At 38.0% G+C, this 20,024-nt stretch overlaps 1 protein-coding gene and 1 pseudogene across 1 annotated transcript; one reads left to right on the forward strand and one right to left on the reverse strand.

Annotated features, from left to right (window-relative positions):
* Positions 1 to 1,296: 1,296 nt before the first annotated feature.
* On the forward strand, positions 1,297 to 2,236 carry LOC110122834 (olfactory receptor 4C46-like; annotated as a pseudogene).
* Positions 2,237 to 13,383: 11,147 nt separating this feature from the next.
* LOC110122833 (olfactory receptor 4C12-like) lies at positions 13,384 to 14,341 on the reverse strand. Its single transcript, XM_020870393.2, has one exon. It carries the CDS (start codon positions 14,311 to 14,313, stop codon positions 13,384 to 13,386), a length of 930 nt encoding a protein of 309 aa, XP_020726052.2. The 5' UTR covers positions 14,314 to 14,341.
* Between the last annotated feature and the right edge of the window lie 5,683 nt (positions 14,342 to 20,024).

The raw sequence follows: 20,024 nt of genomic DNA on the forward strand, positions 1-20,024 counted from the left end.
AGGGAGGAGCCTGGTGGGCTAGAGTCCATGGGGCCGCAAAGAGATGGACATGACTGAAACAACTTAGCACATGCACATTGCAGTGTTACTCCTGTTTCAGCTATTCTAAGTACTTTGCTGCTGTGATTTCTATCTCCATCTTCCACCCATTCACTGAAACCCTGCCAACTTCATCCAAGACACACAAAATCTTTAGCAGAATAACATTCAAGATTCTCTCTTCATCAGATTTCTTTCATCCTTCCACTCGTATTTTCAATGACCTTCCATGGTCCCCCATTTCTTAGAGAGTAAACAGAAAATTCCTAAGCTTTACATCCATCCTTTACCTCTTTCCACACTTAATTGCCATTATCAGGGAAATACACGACTTCAAGTTAGACTCTGAACCATTTCAGATGATTAAAGTCTCCGGCCCATGGGTTTACAGAAGTTCTTCACATCTACATTATTAAAAGGCTTTTCTCCTAGGAGGTAATTGGAAAAATCTTAAGAACTCAGAATCTTTTCTTCATTAAAAAACAAAAAAGAAAGAATTCACACTCGGTAAAGTATGGGTATTTATTACTTGTTAGAATGAAGAAGTTTAATAAGCTTAAGAATGCATAAATTAAATTTATGTTTTCTTTTGATAGCTTTGGACAGTGAATGATGGATTTGTGATCTCCAAAGAAGAGGATTTAGCTTCAGGATCAGGGACCAGGCTTGATCACTCAGAGCCTTTGTGTGGCAGAAGTTTTATTACAATGAAAAGGACAGAGAAAAGCTTCTAACATAGACATCAGAAGGGGGACTGAGAGGGCCCCTTATCAAGTCTTATCAAGGCCTTATATATTTTTACCAGACCCACTCCCAAAACATACACCTTAAATTCAAAAGATTAGTTAGAAGGTTCCCTTAAGGAGAAACATATTCTTGAGCAAGATCCATTGTCGTTACATAATCATTAGTACAGAGCTTAATGAAAAACCAACCCTTGAGCAAGATGAGTTGTTTTGTTGTGTAATCATTAGTTCTGGGCTTAAAGAAAGTTCATTTTAAAAGCTATTGTCATGAAAACTCAGTTTAAGAAAAAAAACATGGGCTTAAAGAAAGTTAATTTTAAAGATTATTGTCATAAAAGCTCAGTTTAAGAAAGAACATTTTATGTACTAAGACAAAGCAAGGTAGAAAAAGATGTTTATATCTTTCTCCTCCTCCAGGGCCTTGGACCCTTTCTCTTTGAGGGCCCCAGACTCCTTATCAACCTACCTAAGAATTAACTCTCTCACTTTTAGGTCATGAATAAACCATTTCATGAAACACATGGAGAACAGGAACAATGTGACAGAGTTTGTTCTACTGGGGCTCACAGAGAATCCAAAGATGCAGAAAATTGTATTTGCCATGTTCTTTGTCATCTACATCACCACTGTGGTAGGAAATGTGCTTATCATGGTCACCATCACTGCAAGCCCATCTTTGGGGTCCCCCATGTACTTTTTCCTGACCTATCTCTCCTTTATTGATGCCTGCTACTCCTCTGTATGTGCCCCTAAGATGATTGTAGATTCACTCCATGAGAAGAAAACCATCTTATTTAATGGATGTATGACCCAAATCTTTGGGGAACATTTCTTTGGAGGTGCTGAAGTCATCCTGCTCACTGTGATGGCCTATGACCGCTATGTGGCCATCTGCAAGCCCTTGCACTACACAAGCATCATGAACTGGCGGGTGTGTGGGCTGCTAGTGGGAGTGTCATGGGTGGGAGGCTTTCTTCATGGATTCATACAGATCCTCTTCATCTTCCGCTTACCCTTCTGTGGCCCTAATGTCATAGATCACTTTATGTGTGACCTGAACCCTTTGCTCAGTCTTGCCTGCACTGATACCCACACTCTAGGGCTCTTCATTGCTGCCAACAGTGGCTTCATCTGTCTGTTAAACTTCCTTCTCCTGCTGGTCTCCTATGTGGTCATCTTGCATTCCCTAAGGGCCTACAGCTTGGAAGCAAGACGAAAAGCCCTCTCCACCTGCATCTCCCACATCACAGTGGTCATCTTTATACTTTGTGCCCTGCATATTTGTGTACCTGAGACCTGCAGCTACCTTACCTATTGATAAAGCAGTTGCTGTATTTTATACTATGATAACTCCCATGTTAAATCCCTTAATCTATACCTTGAGAAATGACCAGATGAAAAATGCCATTAGGAAATTGTGTAGTAGGAAAGTTACTTCGGGTGTCTTATAAATGTGCTTTAGAGCCAAACATTAATTCATCTGATACAAAGGTCAAAGTGTATTTTGGATGATCTCAACAAGGAGTATGTAAAGAATAAAGAAGTAAATTATTCACTACAAATTATACATTCTGCACTGAGGGGAACAGAAATAAGTTCCCAGAAAAAGAGAAAAACATGTATCAAAACCATTCTTTCCATCTTTAGAAAATTCTACCAAATTGAGGTTTATTTTTACTAGTTTCAACCTTGTATGTGGATTCATAGATTTTTCATCTAGTAAAATGAAAGAAGTACTAAGTAGATTAGTATTTACCAGTAATCTCTCTAACAACACAAAGAGATTGTTATAATGCTGCTATTATTCCAATTTTACAAGTAGTGAAATTGAAGGAAAAGGGATGGTATCAAAGCACATATACCAAAGAGTCAGTAATCAGAATCAGACCCATTTCCCTGACCGAAATCCTAACTGCCTTCATAGATAGCCAAGAAACGATAGAAAGGGAAGATAATTACTAACTACCTTTTATTGAGACAGAGACTATGCTGGACAAATTGTGTATAGTACATTTCATTTTGTTACTGTAACTAAAAATCCAATAACTTTTCATTGCCAACTGTTCACTTTATATATTATAGTTGATGGTGATTTGTTGGCTGTAACATGTAACTATTTTATTGTTATAAAACCCAACATAATACTGGGTTTTGATGAACACATTAGAACAATTATCCTCCAATTAAACATAAATATATTTAATAATAAAATGTCCTGTTGAACATTTATAATAGTTGAATCAAGGTTGCATGATTTTTTAAAATTTCCTAGTAGGTTTCATAGCACTTACCATTGTTCATGTCACCATCTTAGGCTGAAAAACCATCCATAAGAGTGATGACTCAAATAAAAGAAACTCTTGATGTCAGATAGGAATTTCTATCTATTAAATATGCAGTCATATTCCATAAAGAACTTGCCTGGTATATTATGATAGTTTCTTCAGAGTAGCACAATTTCTGTTTAGTAATAAACATTGAATGAATAAATAAAAGGTGAAAGCAAAATAAAATCTCAAAAAAATAAAGAGAAAAAAAGGCACTGTATTTGAGAGAATTTTTTCCTACCTTTTATTTAACTTTATTTAATTCAGATTCTGAGAATTCTAGGTGAACTGTTTAGGGAAATCACAATTTCTTTTACTCTTTCTTTTGAGAGAAAGAAAGAAAGGAAAACTGAAATTATCAGCAATATGAGCAAATAATTTACCTTGATGTTTTTCCTGTCTCAGCAAGGTTCATTATCTTATATATATGAGCTATTCATATTATATTTCTGTTAATCTTTACCTTTTGGCAACATTTCATTATTAAAAACTTTTTTTTTAATCTGTGACTGTATCTACATACAAAGCAATTTCATAATAAATGTTTTCCATTATTCCTCTGTCCTTCATTCATTTATCAGTAAATATTTTTGAGCTCAAATAGTGAATCAGGCAAATGGACATTTGTTGGGTCTTCAGTGACTAATAAAAACAGATTTAGGTCCTGCCTTCTCAGAGTGTAGGATCCGTAAAATTATACTCAAGCTCTTGTGACTACGGGCTGAATTCAGAATCTAGTTTAGACTACATCCTTTCTTCTCCTACCACAATAGCTTCATTAAATCCCTTCTCCTTCCATAAAATCCCATCTCAGGATATGCATCCAGGGAAACCCACCTAACATGAAGAGAGAGAGTCAAAGAAATATTTGCAAATTATAGACAAAAGAACTTAATAGAAACTTGGTGAATAACATTGTGGAATGGCCTTTTGAAAACAATTACATGACCAGATAGGTGATAGTTTATACTAAGACCTGGGACAAAGTGCTCCTGAAGGCTGACATGCTCTATGTCAGCAACAAATATATGCTGAGGTTTCTCCTATAATGAAGACATACTTAATGGTGAAAGGTTGAAAGCTCACCTCATAAAATCAGAACACATTCACTTTCATCACTTCTATTTAATATTTTCCTGAAGAGTAATGCCAGAAAAATTAGACTAGAAATAGAAATAAAAGGTATACAAATTGGAAAGAAAGAAGTAAAACTATACTAACGAATGACATTATCTTATGTAGAAAAAAATCTAAATAATACACACACACAAGAAAACTATTAGAATCAATGCAAAACTAGCTATATTTCAATATACTAAGAATTAACAATTTTTAAAAAAATTAAAAAATAGTTATGTAGGCAGAACTATCAGAAAGAATAAAATGCTTATGAAGAAATTTTACCAAAGTGGTGGATAAATTGTACACTAAAAACTGAAAACATCACTAAAAGAAGCTAAAGAAGACCTAGGTAAATAGAAAGGCTTTGCACATGGCTCACTGGTAAAGAATTTGAGTGGGTTCCATCCTTGGGTTGGGAAGATTCCCCAGGAGGAGGGCATGGCAACCCACTCCAGTATTCTTGCCTGGGAAATCCCATGGACAGAGGAGACTGGAGGCTACAGTCCACAGGGTCACAGAAGAGTCAGACATGAACTAGGGACTAAACATGCAACAGCATACTTACTGAGCCATGAAAATTCAGAGTTAAAAATTTAAATAACAAAGATGCTTAAATCCGTTCTACTATACCACCTCCAAGTGATTGTTCATCGCTGCCTGTGTTCTTCAGTGAAGGATTAATGAAGTACCAGAGCATAACCAATAGTGAAATTATATGAAATTATAAAAATTTAGTTATACACAATCTTCCAACAAATTAGATGCTTGATTGTTTTTAAGTTTTACAATAAAACAATTATTACCAACAAAAAAGGGAAGTCTTACTTAAAGCTGTATAGTAAGCAAGAAGTATGTAAGATAAAGAGTCATATCCCAGTATATATCTCAGTTCTGACTTTAACTTAAGGCTTTGTCATATTACACCATATATTTGAGCGTCAGTGTATAGAAAATGGGTTCAAAGAATTAAGGATAAAATTCTTAGGCCAGTTGTCAATTAATTGCCTCTGAGCTACACATAAACCCATTATTGCCCACTCCATATTAATGAAAATGGATCCTGTAAGCATTTCTCGCTGTCCTTAACCTGACATGATGTTAAGCTTGATCAGGAGAAGTGTTCAAAGAGACATCTCCTTCTGGATTAAGTAGTATGTTTCTTTTTCATCTTGTTCTGGCTCTGTAGCTTTCAACGTTGTGTGTGTTATAATCGCGGGAGGCAGGAGGGATGGCATCCACTGGTGCTTCCTCCCGCTTTTACTGACGCTTCCACAGACACTTTCCCATTGGGTTGCAGAGGCCCATCTACAGGGAGATTCCAATAATTGCACAGGCACCCCAGTAATCAATCTTCCAACTCAGTCTAGATGTGCCGTGTGTGTGTGTTAGTCACTCAGTCGTGTCCAACTCTTTGTGACCTGGACTGTAGCCCGCCAGGCTCCTCTGTCCATAGAATTCTCCAGGCAAGAACACTGGAGTGGGTTACCATTTCCTTCTCCGGGGGATCTTCCCCACCCGGGGATCAAACCGGGGTCTCCTGCATCATAGACAGATACTTTACTGTCTGTGCTATCAGAGGGGTGTTTTCTGCCAGCCTTTCTCCACCTGCACCCAAAATGGGTTTTTCCTGCTTGCCCCTCAAGGCCTTAATTCCTTGTTCATGACTTTCAGTCAACCATCCCTGCAGTGGAAGCCTCCTGTCTTGCCAGCTCCAGAGACGTTTCATGCCTGCCAACCTCTTCAGCGATCATGAAATAGATCTGGACCAAGGCAACCCAGTCAAACTTTTCCACCATTCAGTGGACAGCAGCTACACCTTCTCCATAAGACTGGAATCGCAAGTTTGGGGAGGATGCTCACATTCTAAATGTGTTCCTTCTTTGGATACTCATCTCTCAGTGGAAGTCCTTCTTTATAGAACTCATTACCTCCCTCCCTTTTAAAATAGAGTTATTTAATTATTTTGGCTGTGCTGGGCCTCTGGTGCTGCACATGGGCTTTCTCTACTTGCAGCCAGCTGGGGCTGCTCTCTGCTGCCGTACACGAGCTCCTCATTGCAGTGGCTTCTCTTGTTGTGGAGCACAGGCTCTAGGGCACGCAGGCTTCAGTAGTTGCAGTGGGCTCAGTAGTTGTGATTCCCAGGCTCAAGAGCACAGGCTCAGTAGCTGTGGCACATGGGCTGAGGTGCTCCGTGGCATGTGGGATCTTCCTGCACCAGGGATCAATCAATGTCCCCTGCATTACGTGGCAGATTTTTAACCATTAAACCACCAGGGAAGACCTTATTACCCTTTTATAGATAATACCCTGCTATAATTAATAATTGCACGTGAACTTTTTCTGTCCAAATTGCACTGTGGACTGTCTCCAGGCTGGACCCTGACTGATACAAGATGGAAAATACCAAAAAGAGTGCCAGCCATGGGGGCAATGAGAAACAATATTTCTTTTCACTGTACAACCAAGATGCAATAATCAGGAAAATTCCATAAAAGAATCTATATTGAGTCCAAAATAAATAAATATTAAACATGCTATTTTCAATAATAAGCAGTAACCAAGATCTCAGTGTTACATAATAAGGCAATTTAATAGCAATTTTATATTCTAGATTCTTACCTTTTTGCTTCTGATGACATTTGAGATAAACAGATTATGTAGTTAGAGTTCAATCACTCAGTCATGTCCGATTCTTTGTGACCCCATGGACTGCATCAGGCCAGGCTTCCCTGTCCACCACCAGCTCCCAGAGTTTACTCAAGTTCATGTCCATCGAGTCGGTGATGCATTCCAACCATCTCATCCTGTGTTGTCCCCTTCTCCTCCCACCTTCAATCTTTCCCAACATTATGGTCTTTTCAAATGAGTCAGCTCTGTGCATCAGGTGGCCAAAGTATTGGAGTTTCAGCTTCAACATCAGTCCTTCCAATGAACACCCAGGACCGATCCCCTTTAGGATGGACTGGTTGGATCTCCTTGCAGTCCAAGGGACTCTCAAGAGTCTTCTCCAACACCACAGTTCAAAAGTATCAATTCTTCGGGGATCAGCTTTCTATATAGTCCAACTCTCACATCCACACATGACCACTGGAAAAACCATAGCCTTGACTAGACGGGCCTTTGTTGGCAAAGTAATGTCTATGCTTCTTAATATGCTGTCTAGGTTGGTCATAACTTTTCTTCCAAGGAGTAAACATCTTTTAACTTCATGGCTGCAATCACCATCTGTAGTGATTTTGGAGCCCAGAAAAATAAAGTCAACCACTATTTCCACTGTGTCCCCATCTATTTGCCATGAAGTGATGGGACCAGATGCCATGATCTTAGTTTTCTGAATGTTGAGTTTTAAGCCAACTTTTTCACTTTCCTCTTTTACTTTCATGAAGAGGCTGTTTAATTCTTCTTCACTTTCTGTCATAAGGGTGGTGTCATCTGCATATCTGAGGTTATTGATATTTCTCCCAGCAATCGTGATTCCAGCTTGTGCTTCCTCCAACCCAGCGTTTCTCAAGATGTACTCTACATATATGTAATAAGCAGGGTGACAATATGCAGCCTTGATGTACTCCTTTTCCTATTTGGAACCAGTCCATTGTTTCATGTCCAGTTCTAACTGTTGCTTCTTCACCTGCACACAGATTTCTCAGGAAACTGGTCAGGTGGTCTGGTGTTCCTATCTTTTTAAGAATTTTCCACAGTTTGTTGTGATTCACACAGTCAAAGGCTTTGGCATAGTTGATAATGCAGAAGCAGATGTTTTTCTGGAACTCTCATGCTTTTTCAATGATACAACAGATGTTGGCACTTTCATCTCTGGTTCCTGTGCCTTTTCTAAATCCAGCTTTAACATCTGGAAGTTCAAGATTCATGTACAGTTGAAGCCTGGCTTGGAGAATTTTGAGCATTACTTTGCTAGCATATGAGATGAGTGCAACTAGACGGTAGTCTGAGCATTCTTTGACATTGTCTTTCTTTGGGATTGGCATGAAAACTGACCTTTTCCAGTCCTGGACATATCTGGAAGGTTTGACCCATAACTAAGACTCATACTTAATGGTGAAAAGCTGAAAGCTTACCTCATAAAATCAGAACTTTCTCCCTTTCATCACTTCTATTTTAGTATTTTCCTGAAGATTAATGTCAGAAAAATTAGACTAGAAATAGAAATAAAAGGCATACAAATTGGAAAGGAAGAAGTAAAACTATACTAACAAATGACATGGTCTTATGTAGAAAAAAATCTGAGGGATCCTCACACACATGAAGAAATTATTAGCTTTAATACAAAATAAGCTAATTTTGATATACTAGGAACTAATAGTCTTAAAACAAAATTAAGAAAATAAGTATGTTGACAGTACCATCAGAAACAATAAAATACTTAGGAATAAATTTGCCAAAGTGGTGGAAGAATTGTACGCTAAAAACTAAAAAAATCACTAAAAGAAATTAAAGACATAAGCTGACTCAGTAGGTAAAGAATTTGCCTGCAATGCAGGAGATGCAGGAGACACAGGTTTGATACCTGGGTCAGGAAAATTCCTTGGAGGAGGAAGTGGCAACCCATTCCAGTATTCTTGCCTGGAGAATCCCTTGGACAAAGGAGCCTAGTGGGCTACAGTCTACGGGATTGCATAGAGGCAGACATGAATGAAGCGACTGACCACAGGTAAATATAAACGTATCCTGTATTCATAGCCTTGTAGACTTAATATAATTAAGCTAACAATATCCCCTAGAGTGCATATTTAATGCAATCTTTATAAAAAATCCATTTTATGCAGAAATGGAAATGCAAATACTAAAATTTGTGTGAAATTGTAGAGAAGTTTCATATGGAATTGCAAGAAATCCCAAAGAATCAAAACAAAACAAAAATCTGAAAAATGAAGAATAAAGTTGGAGGATTCATGCTTTCAATCTCAAAACTTAATGCAAAGATATAGTTCTTATGAGAACTATAAGGATTTGTAGAAACGTGTGCCTCCAAGTTAGGTTAATGAAAAAATAAATATTATACATGCACCTTCACATATAAAAATTTATTTTCATTTTAAAATGTTAGAAGAAAATTATGATATAATTGTTATATAATATAATGTCTATATTTAGAGTACCAGTGTTTGTGACTTTTATCTTAAATCCAAACTGTTCATAAAAATCATAAACATGAGTGACATTATCTCTGACTGTTGATGGCAATGATTAGCAATATGACACAGTACAAAAAACATGTGGAAATGAGTTGATGATGGAAACAGGATGGCCTGAGGAACATGGATGTTTAGATGAAGAGGGAAATGAGATGTATCTGATAAAATAACAGCTTTTTATATTTTTCATGAGAATTAAAATTTCCCTGTGAAATAAGAAACAGAATTACAAAGAAAAAATGTTTAACATAGGCAATGGAGTGTTTTAAACAAAAGCAACAAAGCGTAATGTGATTGTTGTTATTACTGTTGTTCAGCCACTAAGTTGTGTCCAGCTCTTTACCATCCTATGGAGTGCAGCACACCAGTCTCCTCTGCCCTCCACTACCTCCTGGAGTTTGCTCAAACTCATGTCCATTGAGTCAACTGAGTAGGGACACCATTTATTAAGGCTGCTTAACTAATCTCTGGGATCATCTGATCATGCTCAGTGGGAATCTATGTGAAGGTTTATAACCAATAACACCAGTTTCACTGACCTTGTCCCTGTACCAACTGGGATTATTATTAATTTCCTTACAATTATAGAATGAGTTGGAAAACACCACAGAGTTCTGCACCATAAAATTCTCCAAGTTCTAGTTTTTTCCCACTGCTCTGAAGTGTCTTGGTGGCTTGGTGTCTGTTATCCATCTTGTTGACTTATGTATGATTTTGCCTTTCTGCCATGTTGAAATTTCATTCACCTTTGGATATCATTTCCGGTTTTGTCCCTGGATGCTAGCTACTTCAAATCTTTCCAAAGCTTTGCCTTCTCTAGATATCCTTGCCCCTATCCTGGTGCCAAACTCTGACTCTATAAGCTCTTTGATGATGGAGAAAAGACTAGACCCTTCATTTATACTTTGAAGAGTGTTACACTTCTTCCCAGGTGGCATTACTGGTAAAGAATCCACCCACAACGCAGGAGATGTAAGAGACATGGGTTTTATCCCTGGGTCAGGAAAATCCCCTGGAGAAGGAAATGGCAACTCACTTCAGCATTCTTGCCTGGAAAATTTGACGGACAGAAGAGTCTGGTGGGCTACCGCCCATAGGGTATCAAACAGTCATACATGACTGAAGCAACTTAGCACACATACATATTTACTGATCCATGACAATTCAGAGTTAAAAGTTTTTTATGCCTGTATCAATTTTCATTTTATGTATACATTAAAGCAATGTATAAAAGTTCAGTTAATTCACATCCTCAACAACATTTGGTAGAGTTGGTCTTTATCTTTTTTTAATTATGAAAGTGTGATAGCTCATTTACAAGAGACTTAGAAAATACAGAGCAAAATTACATATAGTTCCACTATATATTACAATTATTTTTAAACAGATAAATTTAGATTTTTATTTGGAGTTTTAATATCAAGCTCTCAAAAAATAATAGAATTAATAGGCAGAAAAGTAGAAGGACAAGGTAGACCTGAAAAGCACTATTATCCAATTCAATATAATAAAGATTTATACAATTTTCACACAACAGTGAAATACAAATTCTATTCAAGTTCCCATAGACTATAAACCAGAAGACACTGGAATATGTCCAGGGGCGTAAAACAAGGTGCAAAAATTTCATGGTATAAAAGAATTGAAATCATACTGAGTCTTCTCTTATCAGTGTTGAATTACGCTAGAAATCAATATTAAAAGATATTTGACAAGAACCCACATAACTGCAAGTGCAATGTGACATTCACCAAGAGATCGTTGACTTAAGCACTGAAAGCCTCAGGAAGCTTAAAAGACTGAGAAAGCACAGGGGGTGGTTGCAGAGAAGAAAGCATTTACATGACAAATTAATATCAAAGGTTCTTTTAAAACCTCATGTTTCTGGAAATTGAATGTTCACCTTTAAATGATGGGAGGATCTAAGGGGTCGTTGTTGTTGTATCGTCTATAAGTTGTGTCCGAGTCTTTTGTGACTCCATGGACTATACCCCACCAGGCTTCTCTGTTCATGGGATTTCCTAGGCAAGAATACTGAAATGAGTTGCCATTTACTTCTCCAGGACATCTTCCTGACCCAGGGATTGAACCTGGGTCTCCTGCACTGCAGGTGGATAATTTACTGATGAGCCATCTAGGAAGCCCATCTAAGAATACATAACAAGGAAAATTAGAAAATATTTCTAACAGAATAATTCACTAAAAATTTTGATAACAGTTCCATTTATTCTGCCATCTAGTATTACTACTAAAAGTCTAGAAAATGTATTATCTTAGTGATTAAAAAAAATAATGAGGCTTGAAACTTTTGATCCAATTCTGAGAAATACTATGTTGCTGCAAGAAAAAAAAAAAAACAGGAAATTAACATGTGATACAGTATTATTAATTAAAGTACAGACTTTGTTCAAATTCCCAAAATTTTACGCTAGTTCCCATTAGTTGTTTTCATACCTTTTAAAAATTTCACATTCTATTTAGTTGCATTGAGCAGCTTCAGCTGCATGCAACAGATTCTGATAAATTCTCTTTTCATTTTTTTTATTCTGTTACAGAGCTAAAAGTTTAAATAACAAAGATGCTTAAATCTGTTCTAAAATAACCGCCTGCAAGTGATTGTTCATCTCTGTTTGTGCATCTTTACTGAAAGGATTAATGAGATCAGTGATCACTTGGCTAGTTGGTCAGTGTTATCTGACTTTTTTGCAACCCCATGGGCTGTAGCCCACAAACTCCTCTGTCCATGGAATTATCCAGGCAAGAATACTGGAGTGGGTTGTGTTTTCTGCCAAACTTGCTCCACCTACACCTAAAATGGGTTTTTCTGCTTGCCACTCAAGGTCATAGTTCCTTGTTCATGAGCCTTAGCCAACCAGCACTGCAGTGAAAGGCTCCATCTCGCCAGCCCCAGAAACATTTCATGCCTGCCAGCCTCTCTTCAGCCATTGTGAATTATTTCTTGCCCAAGGCAATCCAGTTAAGTTTTTCCACCATTCAAAGGGCAACAACTACACCTTCTCCATAAGACTAGAATCCCAACATTCTAAATATGTTACTTCCTTGTAAATTCATCTCTCAGCCCCAGGTCCTTCTTTAGAGAGCTCATTACACCCTGTTATAATTAATAGCTGTTTTCATTTAGTCACTAAGTCGTATCTGACTCTCTTGCAACTCCGTGGATTGTAGTCCACCAGGCCACTCTGTCAATGGGATTTCCAAGCAAGTGTACTAGAGCGGGTTTTCATTTCCTTCTCCAGGGGATCTTCCAAACCCAGGGGTCGAATCCATGTCTCCTGCACTGGGAAGAGAATTTTTACCACCCAGCCACCAAGGAAGCCCTTTGTAGTTAATACCCTGATACAATCATTTATTGTATGTGAACTCTTTCTATTCAAACTGCACTGTGGTCTGTCTCCTGGCTGGACTTCAAATGATACCATATGTAAAATAACAAACACAATGCCAGTATTATAAGCATTTAAGAAATACTATTTCTTTTCACTGCACAACAAAGATTCAATGAACAAGAAAAATCCACAAAAAAATTTATATTGAGTTCAAAACAAATGAATATTTTTAACATTTTATTTTCAATAATTGGTGGTAACCAACATCTCCATGTTTCATAATAAGACAATTTGAATACCAATCCAATATTCTGGGTTCTTAGCTTGTAACTTCTGAACACATTTGAGATAATCAGATAAAAGATAAATATTAATTAAAAAGCATTAAGTTGTGATGAGGAGAGTCTGGGATGGGAGAAAGTAAACCTGGATTCCAGTCTAAACAAGGTCTGTGCTTAAGTTGTTGTTCAGTCCCTAAGTCCAATACTTTGCAACCTCATGGACTGCAGCATGCCAGGCTATTCCATCGTTCAGGGCTATCTGCAGTTATTATTCAGTCCCTTTTAGAGTCAATGTTTTCATCTATAGATCAAGAGGATTGGATGAGATTATCTGTTTTACTTCTATCTATAAAGCTCAGTGAATCTCTTTAATCACTATCTGCAGTCACTTTCTGTCTCCAGTGTTTCTTCATAGCACGTTTCACCTCAGCATTTCTGAGAGTGTAGATTAAAGGATTTAACATAGGGGCCACCGTAGTGTAAAAGACAGCAACAGCTTTATCAATGGGCAGAGTGGCGACTGGGCGAAGATACACAAACACGCAGGGCACAAAAGACAAAACAACTACAGCGATGTGAGAGACGCATGTAGAAAGAGCTCTGCGTCTCCCCTCCAGGCTAGAGTTCTTTAGGGAGCACAAGATGACCACATAGGAGACCAACAGGAGGAGGAGGTTTAACAGGCAGATGAACCCACTGTTGGCAGCAACAAAGAGACCAAGGATGTGAGTGTCCATGCAGACAAGCTTTAACAAAGGGTACAAGTCACACATGAAGTGGTCTATGACATTGGGGCCACAGAAGGGCAGCCGGACTGTAAAGAGGATCTGAACGCTTGCGTGGAGAAACCCTCCGGCCCAGGCCACCCCCAGCAGGAGGAGGCACATCCTGCGGCTCACGATGGCCGTGTAGTGCAGAGGTCTGCAGATGGCCACGTAGCGGTCATAGGCCATCTCTGTCAGCAGGATGATCTCAGCAGCACCAAAAACGTGTTCTGCATAGACTTGAGCCACACAGCCATTAAAGGAGATTGTCCTGATCTCATGAAGGGAGTCCACAATCAACTTAGGAGCCGAAGAAGAAGAGTAAACTGTGTCTATCAAGGAAAGATGGGTCAGGAAGAAGTACATGGGGGAGTTCAGAGCCTGGCTGGTGGTGATGGTGACCACAATGAGCAGGTTGCCTGAGAGGGTTACCATGTACAAGACCAAAAACACCACAAACACTACTTTTTGCATTTGGGGGTTCTGTGTAAGACCTACTAGAATGAACACAGTCACATTCCTTTCATTCTCCATCTATGTGGTATGGCTAATAAAAACTCTGGCAAAGAACACTTTACCTTTAAAAAAGAAAGAAAGAAAAAGGGAATATAAAAGAATGAATTACTGCAAAATACTACCTTTTAACAGTACTCTGACAGTATTACAAATGATTCCTTCTTTTCCCCAAACTGTCTAAGAATGCATGCACTAAAATTTCTCTTAATTGACTCTCTTAGATTTTTTTTTTAATTTTTTAGTATTTTCCAAAATTCTGAAGCTTACATTACTAACTTTAATTTAAAATAAATATAACTTTCATGTTTTTTTCTTGGAGGCCTTAGGTTGAAACAATGAATTTTTTAACTGAATGGTTTATATATGGGAAGATACACATAGGAAGGTGTATAGCAGCACATTGTGGGACCCCAAAATATATGATCTGAATATATTAATATTTGAGGAGATCGCTTTAATGTGCTCATAAAGTTGTTGCTATCAGTTCTCTAAATGAACATAGAATGAGGGCCTCACTGACTCTGACAGCTTTAGAGGATCAGGGCAGGGGGTGAGTCTGCCCGAGCTGCCCCATGGACCACTTTTAATCATCCTAGATGCTGTCTTTAGTCTACCATCTAAAAATTATTGATCACTAGTTTTAACATATGCCATTAATACTAACAGGTAATAAGCCAAGTCTCAGTCATCAACCAGATCACTTTAATGCCAAGTCTATTTTCATTTACTTGATTAGGTATATATATATTAGTCAATTCAATAGGTTAAGGTAATACATATAGTAATATATATATAGTTAAGGTAATATATATAGCTAAGTGGGCTTCCAAGATGGCACTAGTGGTAAAGAATCTGCGTGCCAATGCAGAAGACGTAAAAGACATCAAGACCCAGGTTTGATCCCTGGATTGGAAAGATCCCCTGGAGAAGGGCATGGCAACCCACTCCAGAATGCTTGTCTGGAGAATCCCATGGACATAAGGGCCTGGTGGGCTACAGTCCATAGGGTCACAAAGAGCCAGACATGCCTGAAGTAACTTAGCAACATGCATACTAAGTACTGTCATTATTAACCTTTGCATTTTACAATAACTAAGATTTCATTATTCTCTTTATATTTATGTATTTTTAAAGCAAAAAGGCAATGAAGGGCAAAATGAATTGTCTATGTTACAAGCGGGCAATGTACATAATGAGGTAATTCTTCCAATGAAGTTCTCAGTCTTGTCCGACTCTTTGTGATCCCATGGACTGTAGCCTACCAGGTTCCTCTGTCCATGGAATTTTCCTGACAAGAGTACTGGAGTGGGTTACCATTTCCTTCTCCATGGGATCTTGCAGACCCAGGGATTGAACCCAGGACTCCCACATCACAGGCAGATGCTTTACCATTTGAGCCACCAGGGAAGCCCCAGATTCTCTGCATCAGGGAACTCTTCCAGGTGATCCCACAAACTCCTCATTGAGAAGATAGCTTTAGAGTTCCAAGCCCCAGGGTAGTGGGCTCTCTTCTGGATAGCCCAGGGCATCAGAGAATCCTTCCACGGACAATAACACTTGAGAAGAAAGTCTGTGTGCACTTCTAATTGCCAACTCTTCTCTAGAGAAGATGGCACCTGGGAGAACCAAGAACCAACTGATATATTTTTATACTTTCCCAATGGTCTGTACCAAAGGCTGGATTTCATGATCAAAATCAGACAGAAAATCCCAAACTTAACTCATTTGTTCTCATTATTTCACTTATTACCTCAGCTTCTTGCAAACTTTGAAGCAGCTAGTTTTAAAACATTTCTCTTTTACAATTTATATCAGCTCCTTCTATCCCACACAACACAATAACCAACTCACAAACAAAATAACCTGGCCTATGTCAAACTCAGTGCACATTTTTGATGTCCTCTGTTAATTGACAGACCCACACAGGATAATTTTCAGGGTTTTTTGGGGTGTTTTTTTTTTTTGTCTTAATCCAAAGACCAATTCTGTCCCTATTTCCACTCATATTCTCTAATACCCATAATTTTGGAAAAATAAGAAATGGACTAAAGTTATGGACAGCAAAATAATCTTGACCTTCCATAAAATGGCACCCAGACTGCAATTGAGAGGTAAGAACTTCAGCAGACAAACTACTTCTTAAGCAGGGAAATCTTTGTTACTTGCTTAAATTCAATATACTCAAACATTGGTTAATACACTTTAAGTCTGCTTTTTCTTAATCTTTATAGAATGCAGAGATTTATTTTTTACACCATGGCACTCCTATAATAACTGTTAGCTTTGTTGAGTTTCACAATGTACTAGGCATTATACTATATTTTACATGTACGTGGTCTTCAAGATGATCCTTGTGAGGTTGGTGTACTGTTGTCTGTATTTTAAAGGAAAAGAAACTGTGGTTACAAGGAGATAAATGACTTACCCAAAGTAATGATGATGAAAAACCTAATAGAGAAGACTGTGTTCAAATCCAGGATTTCTGTCTCTAGCTCTTTCCCACTGAGTGCCTCTCCAGGAGGAATCCAGTTTACTTCTGGGAATCAGCAATGCCAGAGTTTAGACATGGCCACCAGTGACCACATGAAATCTATGGCAGTTCTTTTGCTAACCTATGAAATATAGTGAAAGATGTTAATGGGATCCAGGGTCAATTGGACAAGACCTAGAATTTTGTAAACAAAAAATCTCCCAGTACTTTGCATTTTATAATCTCATCAGTTTAGTTCATTTCAGTCGCTCAGTCATGTCTTACTCTTTAAGACCCCATGGACTGCATGCAGTGCGCCAGGCCTCCCTGTCCATCACCAACTCTGCAGCTTACTCAAATTCATGTCCATCAAGTCAGTGATTCCATCCAACTATCTAATCCACTGTTGTCCCCTTCTCCTCCTGCCTTCAATCTTTACCAGCATCAGGGTCTTTTCAAATGAGTCAGTTTTTTGCATCAGGTGGTCAAAGTATTGGAGTTTCAGCTTCAGCATCAAATCATCCAATGAATATTCCGGACTTATTTCTTTTAGATGGACTGGTTTGATCTCCTTGCAGTCCAAGTCACTCTCAAGAGTCTTCTCCAACACTACAATTCAAAAGCATCAATTCTTCTGCACCCAGTTTTCTTTATGTTCCAACTCTCTTTTTTTTTCTTTTTTTTTTTTTTTTTTGGACTTCATGCATATTATTTTTTTTTCAGTCAAAATAAATTTTTATTGGACCACAGCCATGCTTATTCAGTTACATATTGTCTCTGGCTATTTCTTTTTTTTTTTTTTTAATTTTAATTGGAGGCTGATTACTTTACAATATTGTGGTGGTTTTTGCCATACATGCACATGAATCAGCCATGGGTGTACATATGTTCCCCATTCTGACCCTCCCTCCCAACTCCCTCCCCATCCCATGCCTCAGGGTCATCCCAGTGCACCAGTCCTGAGCACCCTGTCTCATGCATCGAACTTGACCTGGTGATCCATTTCATATATGATAATATACATGTTTCAATGCTATTCTCTTAAATCATCCCACCCTCACCTTCTCCCAGAGTCAAAAGCCTGTTCTTTACATCTGTGTCTCTTTTGCTATCTTGCATATAGGGCCATCGTTACCATCTCTCTAAATTCCATATATATGAGTTAATATACTGTTGTGCTTTTCTTTCTGACTTACTTTGCTCTGTATAATATGCTCCAGTTTCATCCACCTCATTAGAGCTGAATCAAATGTATTCTTTTTAATAGCTGAGTAATATTCCATTGTATATATGTACCACAGCTTTCTTATCCATCCATCTGCCAATGGACATCTAGGTTGCTTCCAGGTCCTGGCTATTGTAAACAGTGCTGCATTATGTTCCAATTCTCACATCCATACATAACTACTGGAAAAACTATAGCTTGACTAGACGGACCTTTGTTGGCAATAGTGTCTCTACTTTTTAATATACTGTCTAGGTTTGTCATAGTTTTTCTTCCAAGGAGCAAGCATCTTTTAATTTCATGGCTATAGTCACCATCTTCAGTGATTTGGAGCCCAAGAAAATAAAATCTGTCACTGTTTCCATTGGTTCCCCATCTATTTGTAATGACGTGATGGGACCAAATGTCATGATCCTCTTTAAAGATGAGGAAACTGAGACCCAGAGAGAAACACAGCTAACTGATCAGTAGAACACAAGAATCCAAGTTTTCTAAAGCCCTAAACAGTACTTTTTTTTCCCACAGCACCACATTTTACTCTGTTCAGACACCTTAAGGTGACCATATACAGGGGAAAAATATCACCATAAGGTGACAACGAGATTAGCTTTCATCTCTAATATTTAGCAATACCTGTTTTGACTCTATGAAAAGATGTAAGTCTAAGGTTATGTGTGTGTGTGTGTGTGTGTGTGTGTGTGTTCAGCCATGTCCAATTCTTTGTGACCCCATGGACTGCAGCCTGCCAGGCTCCTCTGTCCATTGAATTTTCCAGGCAAGAACACTGGAGTGGGCTACCATTTCCTACTTCAGAAGATCTTCCCAACCCAGGGATCAAACCTGCATCTCTTGCATCTCTCTCTTTGGCAAGTGGATTCTTTACCACTGAGCCACCAGGGAAGTCCAGTTCAGGGGTACAGAAATTCAGTCATGCTACTGGGACCACATCCACTGAAACAAAAATAAGATCTAACAAGATCCACCAAGTTTGAATAGAATTAGAATAAAATAGCCTTTGAGCTTGGAGTTTAATAAAGACTCCCAATCACAACAGAGGGTACATTTTTAATGACATATTTTAATTCATTTTCTCTTTGGATCTCGGTTTTTGAACTGAGCTTTTTCTTTAAAAAACAGAATCCAAATGCTGTCCTTCTCTATCCATAACTCCTAAACCTATCCCTTATTAATTATAGTCAAACCCATAAACAGTGAGAAAAATAAATATTTCTGCAAAATATCCTAAAACATCTAAAACCATCAATATCAGAAAGGAAAACTTTAATGATTTAACTCTAAACCCCTTGGAATAAAATGGAAATGTAAAAACCAGGTTAAAAATCAACAGTGCTAGTTAACTTATCATCGTGGCCTCTGTCCTTCAGAAGAATGACCAATGCATTCAGGAATAAGAAATAATCATTATTTGTAGCTGCTCAAACATCATGTCATGTAATGGATGTTTCTCAAGTGTTCCCACTGACTGGATAATTCTACAGGAAGCAGAGAATGTCAAGATGGCACAGATTTATTCAAACGGATTCAGCACACATTTGCAAAGCTCCAGTGCCTTGGAAATTCACATCAAAGGAAAATAAAATGCTATGATAAATTTGAAACCCAAACTTCCTAGGTACTAAGGAGAATCTTTGGATCTTTAACACTTAGATTCATGATTCCACAACAAGAAATACAAATATTTCATTACTTAATAAACTCCTCTTATTCTGCTCTTAAAATAAGAAAACAGCTTCTTCCTGAATCTTAGTATTTAAAGATGATACTGAGAATGTTAAAGGACTGATTTTTCTATTAATATCTAAGGCTTTGTCCCTCTAGGAATTAATTATCTCCTTTTTTTTGTTTTTCTAACTTTTGCCTTAGAAACAGATATTGGGGAGAATTTGTCCACAAAGAATACATCTTCACCTGATTGGTTCTTTTCTGTGAACTTTAAACTAATGTAGTAACATTTTTCATTCCTGGTTGGAAAGTTGGGTGAGAAAGCAACTCTCATATAAGCCATTGGGTATC

This window comes from Odocoileus virginianus, chromosome 10 (assembly GCF_023699985.2).
Source record: "Odocoileus virginianus isolate 20LAN1187 ecotype Illinois chromosome 10, Ovbor_1.2, whole genome shotgun sequence".
Taxonomy (NCBI): Eukaryota; Metazoa; Chordata; class Mammalia; order Artiodactyla; family Cervidae; genus Odocoileus; species Odocoileus virginianus.

Bases quoted from the DNA above. Each gene is read 5' to 3' on its own strand.
- LOC110122833 (XM_020870393.2), bottom strand. From the start codon at position 14,313: ATGGAGAATGAAAGGAATGTGACTGTGTTCATTCTAGTAGGTCTTACA.